This window comes from Stenella coeruleoalba (assembly GCF_951394435.1).
Source record: "Stenella coeruleoalba genome assembly, chromosome: 3".
Lineage (NCBI taxonomy): Eukaryota > Metazoa > Chordata > Mammalia > Artiodactyla > Delphinidae > Stenella > Stenella coeruleoalba.
In genome coordinates this window covers 45,365,148-45,383,383 of record NC_137148.1, presented here as the reverse complement: position 1 = coordinate 45,383,383, position 18,236 = coordinate 45,365,148, and the positions used below count along the sequence as shown (strand labels likewise).

General features: G+C 38.4%; 1 protein-coding gene across 1 annotated transcript in view; it reads right to left on the bottom strand.

The window, feature by feature from the left end:
* RAB3C (RAB3C, member RAS oncogene family) overlaps positions 1–17,354 on the bottom strand; it is a gene marked incomplete at its 3' end in the record, with an annotated part of 303,344 nt that extends 285,990 nt beyond the window's left edge. Inside the window, exon 1 of the mRNA XM_079918766.1 lies at positions 17,199–17,354. Within this exon, the coding sequence (XP_079774892.1) occupies positions 17,199–17,222 (24 nt within the window). The 5' untranslated portion in view covers positions 17,223–17,354. The remainder of the gene's footprint in view (positions 1–17,198) is intronic.
* Positions 17,355–18,236: the final 882 nt, after the last annotated feature.

Sequence of the window (18,236 nt, the reverse complement as noted above, 5' to 3'; positions counted from 1 at the left end):
AGTGCATGACTGGGGAAAGGGGAATCCTAGGCCTGCTAGGGAAGTCCACAAAAGCCCTTACCCTGTAGAACTTGGGATGGCCTTGGGATTGGAGACATCAAGTGTCTTGATCACGGGGTGTGGCTAGAGTGACCAACTCTCCTCGTTTGCCAAGGACTGTGGGGTTTCATGGTGCACAGCAGAACTTTCAGTGTTAAAACAAGCAAGCTGAGATGTTGGTCACGCGAGGTGTTTCTAGGGCATGCAAACAGGAGGACTAGCTGAAAATCCAAGTCCCACATCTCTCTCTGACCCTGTAGAGCCAAGCAACCATCTTCCCCACGTATGACTTCTTTAAAACAAAATTAAGTTTAAAATATAAAAAAGTCATCAAACATTCTTGGCATTCACACTTCCTATATGCAGATGTCAATTTATAAAAATGAAAGAGCCTCTCTCTTAGCAACGAAATGTAAAGAATCCTTTAAAACGTTTCTCATGAATATGGATAAAATATACATATGCTTTCTCATCATTTCTTGGTAGCAAGAAATACCAGACATTGTGTTCTCAAATATCCGCTCTCTAGAGCTGGATATATTTTTATTCAAAAATACAAAACTAAATATTCACTAGATTCAAGATTTCCAAACCTGGGAAACTCCACCTGAATTCTGCAAAATTAGAATATTCAAGGTGGGGTCAGGTATCCAAATTGTTAAAGCTCCCCTTGTGGCTCTTTTGACCAGTCACGTTTGGAATTTATTGGATTAACAAATGTCCGCAGGGAATCCAGGGCCCATGTCTGCTGTCAAGGCCTCAGGGACGTACATACAAGGAGACTAAGTAATCTGATATTTAAGCTCTGATCTGTGGGACAGGAAATGGAATCTTAGTGCTCTCTACCAGCTGTGGTCTTCACCAGTCACCCCTTCCACTGATGGGGACAGCTGATCTCACCAGAATGTTGACTCAGCACAGACGGTCTATACCCTAAAATGCTCAGCCTGCACAGACAAGCTGGATTCTGAGAAATGTATTATCTCTGCCCTGGGAGGAGCCAGACCTTCTGAGGACCAGTGATACAACTCACTGTGAGCTCCCCGTCAGACCCAGAGGAAGTACAGCCTAGTGAGAGGTAGCAATCCTGTTCTCACAGCACACGCAACTCTGCTCTACTCAGCTCTGTGGTGCGTGGCCCTGCCTTTCTTCATTAGTCATTTTTAAAAATAACACACAATTAGATTTTTCTTCCCTCCACTCCATAAGAAAGCACCCAACAGCTATAGGAGGCCAATGTCTAAACTGAAACCACAAAATGAAGAATATCTCTTCCTGAGAAGAAAATAAAAATTAAACAGTAGACGTACCCAGTACTATGTGGTATAAGGAAAACCTCTCTTAAAAACACGTAGTAAAATACTCTAAAAATCCCCAGTGGGGGGAAAAAAACTAAATTTTAATATTAACATGTGTTTCCCCTCAAAATTTCATCATTAAACATTTTTAGAACATTAAACATTTAAAAAATATTTCACATGAATTTTAAATATTTAAGGCCTTGAAAAATGCCTCCAGAGATTTGCTATACATTCCTTCTAAATCTCGACATTTCTCTTCCCCTCCTCCAGTCATTGAGGTAGGTCATGTACAGGGGCAAACACCCCATGGTCCACACATTTATGAGACAAAGGGACTATCGGGACCATTCTTGAGGATCTCGGTGGGCTAGCAGTCTACATGTCTGTGTTTCCAGACTGTGCAAATGGAATGACTTACAGAGCCACTTTTCTAGTTATAATTGTCCCTACTTTTCATTCAAAAGCTACTGCTACTATTATTTACTACAAAGAACAAGCCCGCCCAAGCACACTTACAAAAGAATGTTCACATGCACAGGTGTACTGTGTTTCCATTGTCCCCTTTCATCAGTCCTGCTACTCAGACAGGTGTTCAGTGAATCAAACATTTGAAAGAAAAACTGTCTTTTACTGCGAACACCATATATAAGTGTCACGTGGGAGTCATATTTTGCTAATTGGTACTTAACATGCTCTTTCCTCAAGATCTTTAAGGCTCTTCAAGCTATGGCTATTTTAGCAGGAATCACTCACTGTGTTGACTAGGAAGAGTCTCTAGCTCATGAGACTCAGGCATGCATCTGAGCCGCTCTGGACAACTAACAAGTAATTAAACTAAAAGCAGGTCGACTCATGATGAGAGGATCAGTGCCTCACCTCTTAAAGTTACATTATGATTTGGGTTCCCAGACCATGAAAAGTTGACAGTGTAGGAGCAAAGTGACTATGGTTCCAGGGTTTTCTTAGTTAGGAGGCCAAGTAGGCACAAAATGAGACTCTTTTAGGCCTGCTAGAGCTAAATTCCTAATGCTAGACCCAATCCAATCAGCTTACTGAAGAGTTCATCAGGGAACTACTGACCCTGACTTTTTACCAGTCACTAGGTGACTGAAGACCTAGTGCATTCACTCTTATGGTTTCATTGTTTAGTGGACAGAAGAATATTTCATGACTCCAATAAAACTAACATAATGCTTCAAACCAATCTCAAACATGCTGGTGTTGGAAAAGGCATATTGTTTCTGCAGAGTTAAAGCTTTAAGGAATATAGTATATATACATATATATACAGGCATATACGTGTGTGTGTGTATATATATATATGCATGAGAACACTATTAAGAAAGCAAGAGTGTCTGTATTAATATGGAGTAAATAGACTTTAAGACAAGGAGCACTGCCAAAAATAAAAAAGGACATTTCATAATAATAAAAAGGAAAAAATTTCAGGAAGACACAACAATTACAAATGTGTGTTTCCCTAATAAAGGAGTTCAAAATATATAAAGCAAAACTGAAAGAACTAAAAAAATGGAAAGATTGATTACCATAGTTGGAGATCTTAAAACCTTTTTCTCAGTAATTGATAGAATAACTAGACCAAAATCACTAAGGTTGTAGATGATCTTAGCAACACCACACAAAACCATGAGCTAATTGATGTTTACAGACCACTATACCTTACAACTGATGCATGCAGCATTCACAGTGCACATGAAATGTTCATGAAGTTAGACCAGACACTAGCCTGAAAACAAGTCTAAAAAAATTTCAAAAGAATGAAATCTTAAAGAATATGTTCTCTGGGGCTTCCCTGGTGATGCAGTGGTTGAGAGTCCGCCTGTCGATGCAGGGGACACGGGTTCGTGACCCGGTCCGGGAAGATCCCACATGCCGTGGAGCAGCTGGGCCCATGAGCCATGGCCGCTGAGCCTGCGCGTCCGGAGCCTGTGCTCCACAACGGGAGAGGCCACAGCAGTGAGAGGCCTGCGTACCGCAAAAAAAAAAAAAAAGAATATGTTCTCTGGTAGCAAGAGAATTTAATTAGACATCAGTATCAATAAAATATCTGAAAAATACCCAGTTATCTAGAAATTAAACAACATACCTCTAAACCCATTAATTAAGGAAAACACCACAAGAAAAGAAGCAAATAGTTTGAAATAAAATATAATGCAAATACTATACTCAGAAATTTGTGGGAGTCAACTACTAAAGTAGTAAAGATTTATCTTTGTAAATACTATGTTTATTCTTTAAAAAGAAACATTTAAACTCAGTGATCTAAATTTCTAAATCAATAATTTAAGCCTGATAAACAAAAAGGTTATACTAAAGTATTATACAAGGAACACAGTTGTTTTCTAAAAGCCCAAGTCAATACAATACAAAATAAACAACAAAAAAGTTAACAAAGGCAAAAGTTGGTTATTTGAAGACATTAATAATATGGATAAATATCTAGTAAGACTGGTGAGAGGGAGGGAGGGAGGGAGGGAGGAAGAGAGAGAGAGAGAGGATTCATATTATCAATAATAGGAATGAATGAGGGGATATCATTATAGATCCTAAAGAAATTAAAAGGTAATAAAAATATTTTGAACAATTTTATGTCAATAAATTTGAAAAATTTGGTGAAAAATATAATTTACCAAAACTGACCCAAGATGAAATAGGAAATTTTATATATGCATAATTAATTTTCTACTGCTGCCATAATGGATGTTTAAAACAACACCCAGTTATTACTTACCGAGTCAGAAATCTAGACACAGTGTAACTCAGCTAGGTCCTCTGCTCATATTGCTAAGGCATTACAAGCCCAAAATCAATGTGCCAGCTGGGCTGGGTTCCTACTTGAAGGTTCTGGGGAAGATTCCACTTCCAAGCTTTTTCAGGTTGTTGGCAGAATTCAGTTGCTTGTGGTTATAGGACTGAGGTCCCTATTTCCTTGACATATAGCCTTCTTCATCTTTAAACCAACAATTCTCATGCTTCAAATCTTTGACTTCCCCTTCTGCCACATCTCTCTGACTAAAGCAATATAATGACTGATGTCATTATACTGGACTCACCTGAAAATCCAGGTTAATCTCCTTATTTTAAAGTCCATAACATTAATTACATCTGCAAAGGCCCTTGTGTTGTGTAACATAATTTACTCATACGTTCCAGGGATTAGGCAGACATCTCTGCAAGGAGTTAGGGAGAAGGCTATTCTGCCTACCACAATATACTAAAGGGAGACAGATAGATAGATAGATAGAGTAGATAGCTGGAAGATAGAGATATTTGTATATCAAAAAAGTTGTATTTGTTTATAAAAAAAAAGTCCACAAAGAAAACTCCAGGCTCTAATAGCTTCATTGATAAACTCTACCATACACTCGCAAGAACAAAATATATCTATCTTACACACCAAAATCATTCAAAAAGTAGAGGGAAAAAGAACACTTCTCACTTGTTTTATACGGTTTCCATAACTCCTACATTATAACCTCATAAAAGCATTAAAAGAAAATCATATATCAACATCCATCATGAACTTAAGTGCAAAAATCTTCAACAAAATATAGTCAAATTGAATTGAGACAGTACATCATGACTAACTGGGGTTTATCTAAGTAAGGTCACACAAAATAAAAATCAATCAGTATAATCCAATAGAATAAAGGAGATAAACCATGTGATCACCGCAACAGATGCAGAAAATGTATTGACAAAATTCAGCAACCATTTATTTTAAAAACAAATATTCTTAGCAAACTAGGAATCAAAAGAAATACCTTCTGTATGATAAGGATATCTATAATAAAAATAACAACAACAAAAAACCAATTATAGCTAACTTCATACTTAATGGTGAAAGATGGCTTTCTGCTAAGATTGGGAATAAGAAAACAATGTCTGCTCATCATTTCTACTCAACATTTTACTACTCCCTCTTTTGAGAACACCAGAATCACAACTAGCTGCTGAACAATCATCGACAGGAAGACACTGGAACTAACTAAAAAAGATACCCCACATCCAAAGACAAAGGAGAAGCTGCAATGAGATGGTAGGAGGGGCACAATCACAGTAAAATCAAATCCCATAACTGCTGGGTGGGTGACTCACAAACTGGAGAACACTTATACCCCAGAAGTCCACCCACTGGACTGAAGGTTCTGAGCCACACATCAGGCTTCCCAACCTGGGGATCTGGCAACAGAATTTCTAGAGAATCAGACTTTGAAGGCTAATGGGATTTGACTGCAGGACATCGGCAGGACTGGGGGGAACAGAGACTCCACTCTTGGAGGGCACACACAAAGTAGTGTGTGCACTGGGACCCAGGGAAAGGAGTAGTGACCCCATAGGAGACTGAACCAGACCTATCTGCTAGTGTTGGAGGGTCTCCTGCAGAGGCGGGGGGCAGCAGTGGCTCATCAAGGGACAAGGACACTGGCAGCAGAAGTTCTGAGAAGTACCCCTTGGCATGAGCCCTCCCAGAGTCTGCCATTAGCCCCACCAAAGAGCCCACGTAGGCTCCAGTGTTGGGTCGCCTCAGGCCAAACAAGCAACAGGGAGGGAAGCCAGGCCCACCCATCAGCAGACAAGCAGATTAAAGTTTTATTGAGCTCTGTCCACCACAGCAACAGCCAGCTCTACCCATCAACAGTCCCTCCCATTAGGAAACTTTCACAAGCCTCTTAGATAGCCTCACCCATCAGAGGGCAGACAGAAGAAGCAAGAAGAACTACAATCCTGCAGCCTGTGGGACAGAAACCACATTCACAGAAAGATAGACAAGATGAAAAGGCAGAGGGCTATGTACCAGTTGAAGGAACAAGATAAAACCACAGAAAAACAACTAAATGAAGTGGAGATAGGCAACCTTCCAGAAAAAGAATTCAGAATAATGATAGTGAAGATCATCCAGAACCTCGGAAAAAGAATAGAGGCGAACATCGAGAAGATGCAAGAAATGTTTAACAAAGACCTAGAAGAATTAAAGAACAAACAAACAGAGATGAACAATACAATAACTGAAATGAAAAATACACTAGAAGGAATCAATAGCAGAATAATTGACACAGAAGAACGGATGAGTGACCTGGAAGACAGAATGGTGGAATTCACTGCTGCAGAACAGAATGAAGAAAAAAGAATGAAAAGAAATGAAGACAGCCTAAGAGACATCTGGGACAACATTAAATGCAATAACATTCGCATTATAGGGGTCCCAGAAGGAGAGGAGAGAGAGACAGGACCCGAGAAAATCTTTGAAGAGATTATAGTCGAAAACTTCCCTAACATGGGAAAGGAAATAGCCACCCAAGTCCAGGAAGCACACTGAGTCCCAGACAGGATAAACCCAAGGAGAAACACACAGAGACACATAGTAATCAAATTGGCAAAAATTAAAGACAAAGAAAACTTATTGAAGGTAGCAAGGGAAAAATGACAAATAACATACAAGGGAACTCCCATAAGGTTAACAGCTGGTTTCTCAGCAGAAACTCTACAAGCCAGAAGGCAGTGGCATAATATACTTAAAGTGAGGAAAGGGAAGAACCTACAACCAAGATTACTCTACCCAGCAAGGATCTCATTCAGATTCGATGGAGACATCAAATGCTTTACAGACAAGCAAGTGCTAAGACAATTCAGCACCACCAAGCCAGCTCTACAGCAAATGCTTAAAGAACTTCTCTAAGTGGGAAACACAAGAGAAGAAAAGGACCTACAAAAACAAACCCAAAACAATTAAGAAAATGGTCATAGTAACATACATATCGATAACTACCTTAAACGTGAATGGATTAAATGCTCCAACCAAAAGACACAGGCTTGCTGAATGGATACAAAAACAAGACCCATATATATGCTGTCTTTAAGAGATCCACTTCAGACCTAGGGATACATACAGACTGAAAGTGAGGGGATGGAAAAAGATATTCCATGCAAATGGAAATCAAAAGAAAGCTGGAGTAGCAATACTCATGTCAGATAAAATAGACTTTAAAATGAAGAATGTTACAAGAGACAAGGAAGGACACTACATAATGATCAAGGGAGCAATCCAAGAAGAAAATATAACAATTATAAATATATATGCACCCAACATAGGAGCACCACAATACATAAGGCAACTGCTACCAGCTATAAAAGAGGAAATCGACAGTAACACAATAATAGTGGGGACTTTAACAACCCACTTACACCAATGGACAGATCATCCAAACAGAAAATTAATAAGAAAACACAAGCTTTAAATGACACAGTAGACCAGATAGATTTAATTGATATTTATATGACATTCCATCCAAAAACAGCAGATTACACTCTTTCCTCAATTGTGCTCAGAACATTCTCTAGGATAGATCACATCTTGGGTCACAAATCAAGCCTCAATAAATTTAGAAAAATTGAAATCATATCAAGCATCTTTTCTGACCACAATGCTATGAGATTATAAATCAATTACAGGGGAAAAAAATGTAAAAAACACAAACACATGGAGGCTAAACAATATGTTACTAAATAACCAAGAGAACACTGAAGAAATCAAAGAGAAAATCAAAAAATACCTAGAGACAAATGACAATGAGAACACGATGATTCAAAACCTATGGGATGCAGCAAAAGCAGTTCTAAGAGGGAAGTTTATAGCTATACAAGCCTACCTCAAGAAAAAAGAGAAATCTCAAATAAACAATTTAATCTTACACCTAAAGGAACTAGAAAAGAAGAACAAACAAAACCGTAAGTTAGCAGAAGGAAAGAAATCATAAAGATCAGAGCAGAAATAAATGAAATACAAACAAAGAAAAAAATAGAAAAGATCAATAAAACTAAAAGCTGGCTCTTTGAGAAGATAAACAAAATTGATAAACCATTAGCCAGACTCATCAAGGAAAAGAGGGAGAGGACTCAAATCAATAAAACTAGAAATGAAAAAGGAGAAGTTACAACAGACACCACAGAAATACAAAGCATCCTAAGAGACTACTACAAGCAACTCTATGCCAAAAAAATGGACAACCTGGAAGAAACAGACAAATTCTTAGAAAGGTATAACCTTCCAAGACTGAACCAGGAAGAAATAGAAAATATGAACAGACCAACCACAAGTAATGAAATTGAAACTGTGATTAAAAATCTTCCCAGAAAGAAAAGTCCAGGACCAGAGGGCTTCACATGTGAATTCTATCAAACATTTACAGAAGAGCTAACACCCATCATTCTCAAATTCTTCCAAAAAATTGCAGAGGAAGGAACACTCCCAAACTCATTCTATGAGGCCACCATCACCCTGATACCAAAACCAGACAAAGATACTACAAAAAAAGAAAATTACAAACCAATATCACTGATGAATATAGATGCAAAAATCCTCAACAAAATACTAGCAAACAGAATCCAACAACACATTAAAAGGGTCATGCACCATGATCAAGTGGGATTTATCCCAGAGATGCAAGGATTCTTCAATATACTCAAGTCAATCAATGTGATAAACCATATTAACAAATTGAAGAATAAAAACCATATGATCATCTCAATAGATGCAGAAAAAGCTTTTGACAAAATTCAACACCATTTATGATAAAACCTCTCCAGAAAGTGGGCATAGAGGGAACCTACTTCAACATGACAAAGGCCATATCTGACAAACCCACAGCAAACATCATTCTCAATGGTGAAAATGTGAAAACATTTCCTCTAAGATCAGGAACAAGACAAGGATGTCCACTCTCACCCCTATTATTCAACATATTTTTGTAAAACCTAACCACAGCAATCAGAGAAGGAAAAGAAATAAAAGGAATACAAATTGGAAAAGAAGAAGTAATACTGTCACTGTTTGCAGATGACATGATACTATACATAGAGAATCCTAAAGATGCTACCAGAAAACTACTAGAGCTAATCAATGAATTTGGTAAAGTTGCAGGATACAAAATTAATACACAGAAATCTCTTGCATTCCTATACACTAATGATGAAAAATCTGAAAGAGAAATTAAGGAAACACTCCCATTTACCACTTCAACAAAAAGAATAAAATACCTAGGAATAAACCTACCTAGGGAGATATAAGACCTGTATGCAGAAAACTATAAGACACTGATGAAAGAAATTAAAGATGATACCAACAGATGGAGAGATATACCATGTTCTTGGATTGGAAGAATCAATATTGTGAAAATGACTACACTACACAAAGCAATCTACAGATTCAATGCAATCCCTATCAAATTACCAACGGCATTTTTTACAGAACTAGAAGAAAAAATCTTAAAATTTGTATGGAGACACAAAAGACCCCGAATAGCCAAAGCAGTCTTGAGGGGAAAAAATGGAGCTGGAGGAATCAGACTCTCTGACTTCAGACTATACTACAAAGCTACAGTAATCAAGACAATATGGTACTGGCACAAAAACAGAAATAGAGATCAATGGAACAGGACAGAAAGCCCAGAGATAAACCCACGCACCTATGGTCAACTAATCTATGACAAAGGAGGCAAGGATATACAATGGAGATGAGACAGTCTCTTAAATAAGTGGTGCTGGGGGGCTTCCCTGGTGGCGCAGTGGTTGAGAGTCCGCCTGCCAATGCAGGGGAAGTGGGTTCATGCCCTGGTCTGGGAACATCCCACATGCCACGGAGCGGCTGGTCCCGTGAGCCATGGCCGCTGAGCCTGAGCGTCCGTAGCCTGTGCTCCGCAACAGGAGAGGCCACAACAGTGAGAGGCCCACATATCGCAAAAAAAAAAAAAAAAAAAAAAAAGTGGTGCTGGGAAAACTGGACAGCTACATGTAAAAGAATGAAATTAGAACACTCCCTAACACCATACACAAAAATAAACTCAAAATGGATTAGGGACCTAAGTGTAAGACTGGGCACTATAAAAGTCTTAGAGGAAAACATAGGAAGAACACTCTTTGACATAAATCACAGCAAGATCTTTTTTGATCCACCTCCTAGAGTAATGGAAATAAAAACAAAAATAAACAAATGGGACCTAATGAAACTTAAAAGCTTTTGCACAGCAAAGGAAACCATAAACAAGATGAAAAGACAACACTCAGAATGTGAGAAAATATTTGCAAATGAAGCAACTGACAAAGAATTAATCTCCAAAATATATAAACAGCCCTTGCAGCTCAATATTAAAAAAACAAACAACCCAATCCAAAAATGGGCAGAAGACCTAAATAGACATTTCTCCAAAGAAGACATACAGATGGCCAAGCAGCACATGAAAAGCTGCTCAACATCACTAGTTATTAGAGAAATGCAAATCAAAACTACAATGTGGTATCACCTCACACCAGTTAGAATGGGCATCGTCAGAAAATCTACAAACAACAAATGCTGGAGAGGGTGTGGAGAAAAGGGAACCCTCTTGCACTGTTGGTGGGAATGTAAATTGATACAGCCACTATGGAGAAAGTATGGAGGTTCCTTAAAGAACTAAAAATAGAGTTACCATATGACCCAGCAATCCCACTACTGGCCATATACCCAGAGAAAACCATAATTCAAAAAGACACATGCGGGCCTCCCTGGTGGCGCAGTGGTTGAGAGTCTGCCTGCCGATGCAGGGGACACGGGTTCGTGCCCTGGTCTGGGAAGATCCAACATGCCGCGGAGCAGCTTGGCCCATGAGCCATGGCCGCTGAGCCTGCGCATCCGGAGCCTGTGCTCTGCAACGGGAGACGCCACAACAGTGAGAGGCCCACATACCACAAAAAAAATAAAAGACACATGCACCCCAATGTTCACTGCAGCACTATTTACAATAGCCAGGTTACGGTAACAACCTAAATGCCCATCAACAGATGAATGGATAAAGAAGATGTGGTACATATATACAATGGAACATTACTCAGCCATAAAATGGAATGAAATTCGGTCATTTGTTGAGACGTGGTTGGATCTAGAGACTGTCATACAGAGTGAAGTAAGTCAGAAAGAGAAAAACAAATATCATATATTAATGCATATACGTGGAACCTAGAAAAATGGTACAGATGAACTGGTTTTCAGGGCAGAAATTGAGACACAGATGTAGAGAACAAACGTATGGACATCAAGGGGGGAAAGCGGTGGGGGGTGGGGGTTGTGGTGTGATGAATTGGGCGATTGAAAAAAATAAAAATTAAAAACTAATTAAAAAAAATAAAACATTTTACTAGCTGTCCTATCCTGTGGAATAAGTTATAGGAAAAAAACAAAAAAAAGGAGGTCACTGGAAAGAAAGAACTGTCTCTATTTGCAAATGATACAATTATTTATGGGGAAATTCTTAAGGAATCTAAAAAAATACTACTAGAAATAACAAATGTATTAAGGTCTTGGGACATAGTTAAGACAAATAGATCAAAGAAAGTACAGAGTCCAAATATAGACCCCACCTATAATTAATAACCTAAATTTCATCAAAATAAAAATACTAATCAAAAGACACTATTAAGACATGAGTATTCAAGGCACAGACTGGCAGAAAATATTTTAATACATTCAAAGAACTTGTTTCAAAACTAAATAAACAGATATCAAAAAAGAAAAAAAAACCTATATAAAGATCTTCTGCAACTAAACAATAAAAAGACAACCCAGATAATGGATAAAAGGCTAAAGACACTACACAAAGGAAGATATACAAATGGCCAGTTAAAAGACACAAATATAATGAACATCACCCTCATTAGAAAAATGCAAATACAGATCACAATGAGATACCATAAACACCCATTAAAGTGGCCAGAATTTAAACGGCCACTGACACCAGACACTGTTAAGGATGTGAAGCCACTAGAATGTTCATACATTGCCGGTGAGAATGTGAAATGGCACTACCATTTTGGCTAGAGATTTGACAGTTTCTTAGAAAATTAAACAAAGACTTACCCTTACCTCAACGACTCCACTTCTAGGTATTTATCCATAAGAATGAAAACACATTATCATAAAAAGACCAATGTGATAATGTTTGTAGCCTTCATTATAGTAGCACCAAATGAAATTACCTCAAAGTCCATCAACAGACAAATAGATTTTAAAAGTGTTGTAGATTGATACACCAGTATAATATGCATCAATAAAACAAAATGAATTATTGATACATGCAAAAGCATGAATAAATCCCTTACACATTATACTGAGGAAAATAAGCCAGACTTCAGAGTACACACTGTATATTCTGCAATATGTTCATTTTGTATGCTTTCCAGAACTATATAGAATTCTAGAACAGGACTAATTTATGGTGAAAAAAGTCAAGAATTTATTGCATTGGTAGATTAACTGGAAAAAGAATATGAATGAAGGAATTTTGGGGGCTGATTGGAAATATTCTACATCTTTATAGTGGTATGTATTACACAGGTGTACCCATTTATCAAAATTCATCAAATTTGGGACTTCCCTGGAGGTCCAGTGGTTAAGACTTCACCTTCCAGTGCAGGGGGTGTGGGTTTGATCCCTGGTCAGGGAGCTAAGATCGCACATGCCTTGCAGCCAAAAAACCAAAACATAAAACAGAAGCAACATTGTAACAAATTCAATAAAGACTTTAAAAAAATAAAAAATTTTTTAAAATTCATCAAGTTGTTCACTTAATATTTGTACATTTCAACATATAGAAATATATCAAAAACTGTAAATAAACAAATGAAAAATGCTAAAAATTTATGTAAATCCAAATAAATCTAAAAGATTTCATCTTCACAGGTCATAGTATGCATGGTAAAAAACTATGAGCTGTTAAGAGGGTTCCTTTAGAACCTCTGGATCCAATTAACGAATGAAAAATGGGGAAAATTGTTGGACGACCTTTAACCAATACAACATTTTTTTCAGGTGGCACAACTGTTTATACTCAGTAAGTTGAGTATCCTTGATGTAAGAATAGTCCCAGGAAAATTCAATCCTTAGCATAAAAATGTATTTCCATCTTGGCATATGATGGTCAGGAAAGGAACCTGCAGTTCCAATATAAGCTTAGAATGGCAGGGGAAAATTGTGGTTATGCCATGTAATAAAACCATGACTTCTTGGACTAAAAAAATGAAAATGGAAAATCATTCTTACACCACAGAAATTTATTTTTACTGTAATTCTCCTCTCTATCCTCCACTTTCCTTTACGGAAGGAAGGTGGATACTTGAGGAATTTGCTCAAATGGAGTAAGAAAAAAGTTCTCGTTTCTCCAATGTCAACTAGAGTTTTTCTCTATCTCTGTAAGGGATGAGGACTAAACTTCCATTTCTTATAAAGATAAAGGGATCATCATAGAGGCTGGATGTGGCTAGAAATTCCACAATAATAAAATGCAAGATTGCCATGTACCTTCCATAGCCAAATGAAACAATGATATTTAGACTGATTCTTTGTAAGTTGTTTTTGTTATATAGCATGGCTGTATTTAATACCTATTGTGGTTTTCACCTCAACCTCATTTTTAGCCTACACTTATATTCTTTCTTCAATCATCCTCATTTTTAGCCAAATAACCTTTTTTGGCACTCTGCTCCATGCTTTGAGTAGTTGTTTTCCTTTCAAGTTTCCTAAATAGTTAGAGGGCTCTGCACTTATGTGATGACCCAGAAAGCTTGTGGATGACAAAATTGAAGATAAGCATTTAAACAGAGACAATGAATTCCACTGGTCCTGCAAGAGAGTATGTAAAGCTGCAAGAAATTCAAACCCAGGAAACAGAAAGCTAACCATTTTTAAAACATTGGCCTTTCTCAAATATTTGGTTTAGTTCATGCAAGATAAATTTATAAACAGAAGAGACAGTTTTCTTTCTTCTGAACCAAATGAATGAATCAAATTATATCAATAGTGCCCTCATTCATTACACCACCATTTTGTGTCTTCTTGAGGAACCCAAAATAATAGAGGAAAGAACAAGGGCTTTCTAGAGTCTGGCAGAATTTTGAATTTACCGTGTTGGGAAAGTTTTTTAATCTTAAAAAGTTCTAGTTATCTGCCCATAATTAGGATAATGGTGACCTCTAGGACTGTTTTATATTTTACACACACACACACACACACACACACACACACACACACACACACACGCAGAGAGATCTGAATGCAAGGCACAGTGCTTAGCACAAAGCACTAGATAAACTGGAATTTGTTCAACCTGGCTCCTGAATCAAATGACAATTTGTTCATGAGAGTCTTGCCCTCAAGTCACGAGCGCTGCTATTCCCCATTTCATTTGGCCCTCAGGATTTATGGATGCACTGAATGAAGAAACACAAAATGACCATTTCCTGCATTAAAATTCTAACCCATCATTTGGAACACTTACCAAATGCTATTCCTGGTTATTTAGTTGCAAAGGAAATACAGACAGCAAAGACTATTACGGTTTATTATTTTAATAATCCCTATAAAACAATTATTATCCCTTATTTTGCATCAACTCAGAGAGAAATATTCTTCAGAAAATTTGCATATATCAAAGATAACTACCTTGAACAGAGCACCAAGCTATGTACATAGGCACAATAAATACTTTTCAAAAGACATTAATTTTTAAAGGATTCTTTGATTTAAGAAAATAAAATAAGTAAATTAGGAAATCAAGAATTAAAGAGCACATTTTGTTTCACTGAATAAATGAACTAAATATTTTTATATGGGGAAAAGAATCTCTTAGGATAATGAAACTATAGAATGAGGTTTTGCTTGTGACTCATTTTCCAGAAACCTAAGGGAAAACTTAGGGGCATGTGTTTTAAATGATGATGTGGTTCAGTCTTTAAATGTAAAAGAAAAAAGTCAACTATTCATCTCATTGCATTTTCATATGCCAAAATCACCTGGAATGTGATTATGTGCTTATGATTCAGAAGTACAGGTGCTGAGACATTACTTGCCACTTAAAAAACATATATATATGAAGCATGTTTATAGTTTTTATTCTTCCTATCATTATATATGTTTGAAAACCTGACAGTAATTGAGAGAGGGCCACCATAACAATTTACTTGGTAAATTGAATCAATAAATGTGCTGAAATGAAATATACTACAGAAAATAGTCTTTGATTTTTTTTAATGTACATGTTATTCTTGATAGCATTTGGGCATTGAAAGTTTTAATTTCAAAAATCAAGTGCAGTGAATAAAATACATCCTAAATATGACAACTCCATCCAGAAGCAAATTAATTTTGTTACCTATTTTTATATTAATTATTCATTAAAGTTCTGACTAAAATATGGAATTACAGTGCCTACTACAAAGTTGATATGAAATAATTTAAAATAGTTCTCAAGGCACTAATTTCATACAGTTCTGTAACATTTTAATGACCCTTTTGAACATTCTAAGCAATTATTATAAGAAAATAAAAAAGATGCAGTGTGATTTATTTGTTAGAAATTTATTTTAACATAAACACCTCAGTGCATATATGGGTTTGATGTTAGATACTAACAATCTACTTTTAAAATCTACTGTCAATGTTTACTTGTAATCAGATATGCTTAATTTAGCCAGTTGGTTCCTGGCAGTACCTCTAGTAGCGGGAAATTATCATAAGCCAATATATCTTGATTGCAACAGCCTGTACCTTTATTGTCTGTCCAGATTCTTTTCACATCAGGTCTATAATGAAAAACTAAGTCACAAACAGAGGTATTAGAAGATTCACAATAGGGCCAATGTTCTCTGGACCAAATCAAATTTTCAATAACTCATAAGGTAATTCGAGAGCTTCTATTATATAATCCTTCAACAAACAATTAAATTCTACAGATCTTTTTTCATTGAACAGTCCAGTCAGCATATATGTTAATATACATAACCCATACCATAAATAAAAAGTAAATTGAAGCATACGTTTAAAGCCCTTGATTTTTGTGGAAAATGTTTAAGCACGAATTAAAGTCAAACATTTATATTGGTGGATTTGGTAGCAGGGTTGGGTTCTCAAGAGAGACAACACGTTCCAAACGTATGTTCCATTCCCCTCTCAATCCCATTCATAAAGTGCCTTTCTGTTACGCAATGGGATCACTCTGCTTGGTAATGAACACAGGCTGATGTTTAGCGTTAACTGATTGTATATACAAAGGAGACAGCATCACTCATCTTTACTTAAAAACAAAACTTAAGCAAGGTGCTTAGGCAGAGGCACCTTTGCACCGGAGTCAAAGGAAGCAAACATAAGAATGTGACAGAAATAGGGAATCGGAACGGACAACAAATGGGCACATTACTCAGGAAAGCTCAGAGGATAGTCTTTGAAACGCAGCAGTAAACCAGTTGTGTGGACAGCGATAAAGGCTTGCTTACTTCTGGGAAGAGTCAAGCCCCAATGGGTTTGCTTTTTCCGTTGATACTACTAGGACCCTAACTGAAGAAAGAGGACTATGGGGACCCTAACACTGGCTTCTCCTTTCTTAGCGCGCTCTTAACCAAGCGGTATTCGCTCTATCCCGACTCCAGTAGAGTTCGCAACCCCGAACCTCGCCATAAGTCCGTGTGTCTGCACCGCGATCACAACCAGGCAAGCCAGGAGGGACAATCAATGCCAATACGAGATTGCATGCTCCTCTGACTTTTGTTTGCTCAAGTTTACGTTTTAGACACTATAATCCTCCTTGTGGAGCCTAGAAAGATAATGTATACTCTTACCCGCGTCAAAACATCCCTAGTTACAGCCCCGCGGAGCGTAGAGGAACCCAGTTCTGTTCCATGGACCAAGTCAGAACCGCATCCCCGCGGGTGGCTGCCTAAGACCTTCCCTTAGATCGGGCGCAGTTTATGCTGGGAGCGAGGGAGAAAGCATCTTTCTCAATTCCTCCCGAGGCCACACTTTCTATATAGACCCACCTGCATGGGAGCTTCGTGTCTCATTGTTCGCAAAGTGTCCTCTCTCCCTGGCTAAGACAGTGCTGGCCCGGGAGCCCGATCAAGCGTGCACAGCCCGCGCGCTTCACGCTCCACACTGCACTCTTGGGGTTCGCTAACCGGCTCCAACATCAGCACCGGAGCTGTCCCTTCCTGGCGCCGCACACGCGTACTGGCTGGGAGCCCCGCGTGCTCCTGGGAGTTGTAGTCTAACCCTGCTGAGCTTTCCGGCCAACCGGTGAGCCGTGAACTACATTTCCCGGCAAGCCAGCATAAAAACGGGCTGCTCCTCCTGTTGGACTCGGCCGCCGAGCCTCCCTTCTCTTTTGGAATCGCTCCCGGTTGTTGCTGCTCTCAGCCTCACAGACCATTTCCTCGCAAGGTGCAGGCGAAAAGTGACCCCGGCTCATCTCAGCTGGAGATTTTTCTTTGCTACCTATCGCTTTCCGAAGCTAGATTGTGATTTTTCTTGTTAGGAAACGCACTACCTTGTGCTAATTCCCAATCTAAACGAAACCTGCGCTGCATTCTGGAACTCTCCGCGCTACACCTCCCCATCCTGAATCGGGAAAGTTTATACATTTCCATAGACAGAGTGGGGTGGTTTTACAATCTCATTCACCAAACGCGGGGGAGAACGAGAATGAATGGCACACACATAAAGAAAGTGGTTTACTCACACAATTGCATTGAGAAGGCACCCACGCGCGCGCGTACACACACACACACACACACACACACACCAAAGTCCATCAAAGCAAGATTTCACTCAGAGCATGCAGAGGAACTCCCTTCTGCTTACCTTTCCATACAGCTCCATTGCAACTCAAGGTTCCGAAATTCTTAGTAATCCGTCCTGCTACAAACGAGGTTAAGGTCTCACGCAGGAAGAGAAGCTAAACGCACTACACAATGGAAGGGGTGGGGGTGGCGGCTGGCGGAGGGAGAAACGAGGGACGAGAGAGCACAGCTAATTTAGATAGATGGTTTCTTTTCTCTGGAGGGAGAGTGTGGAGGCTT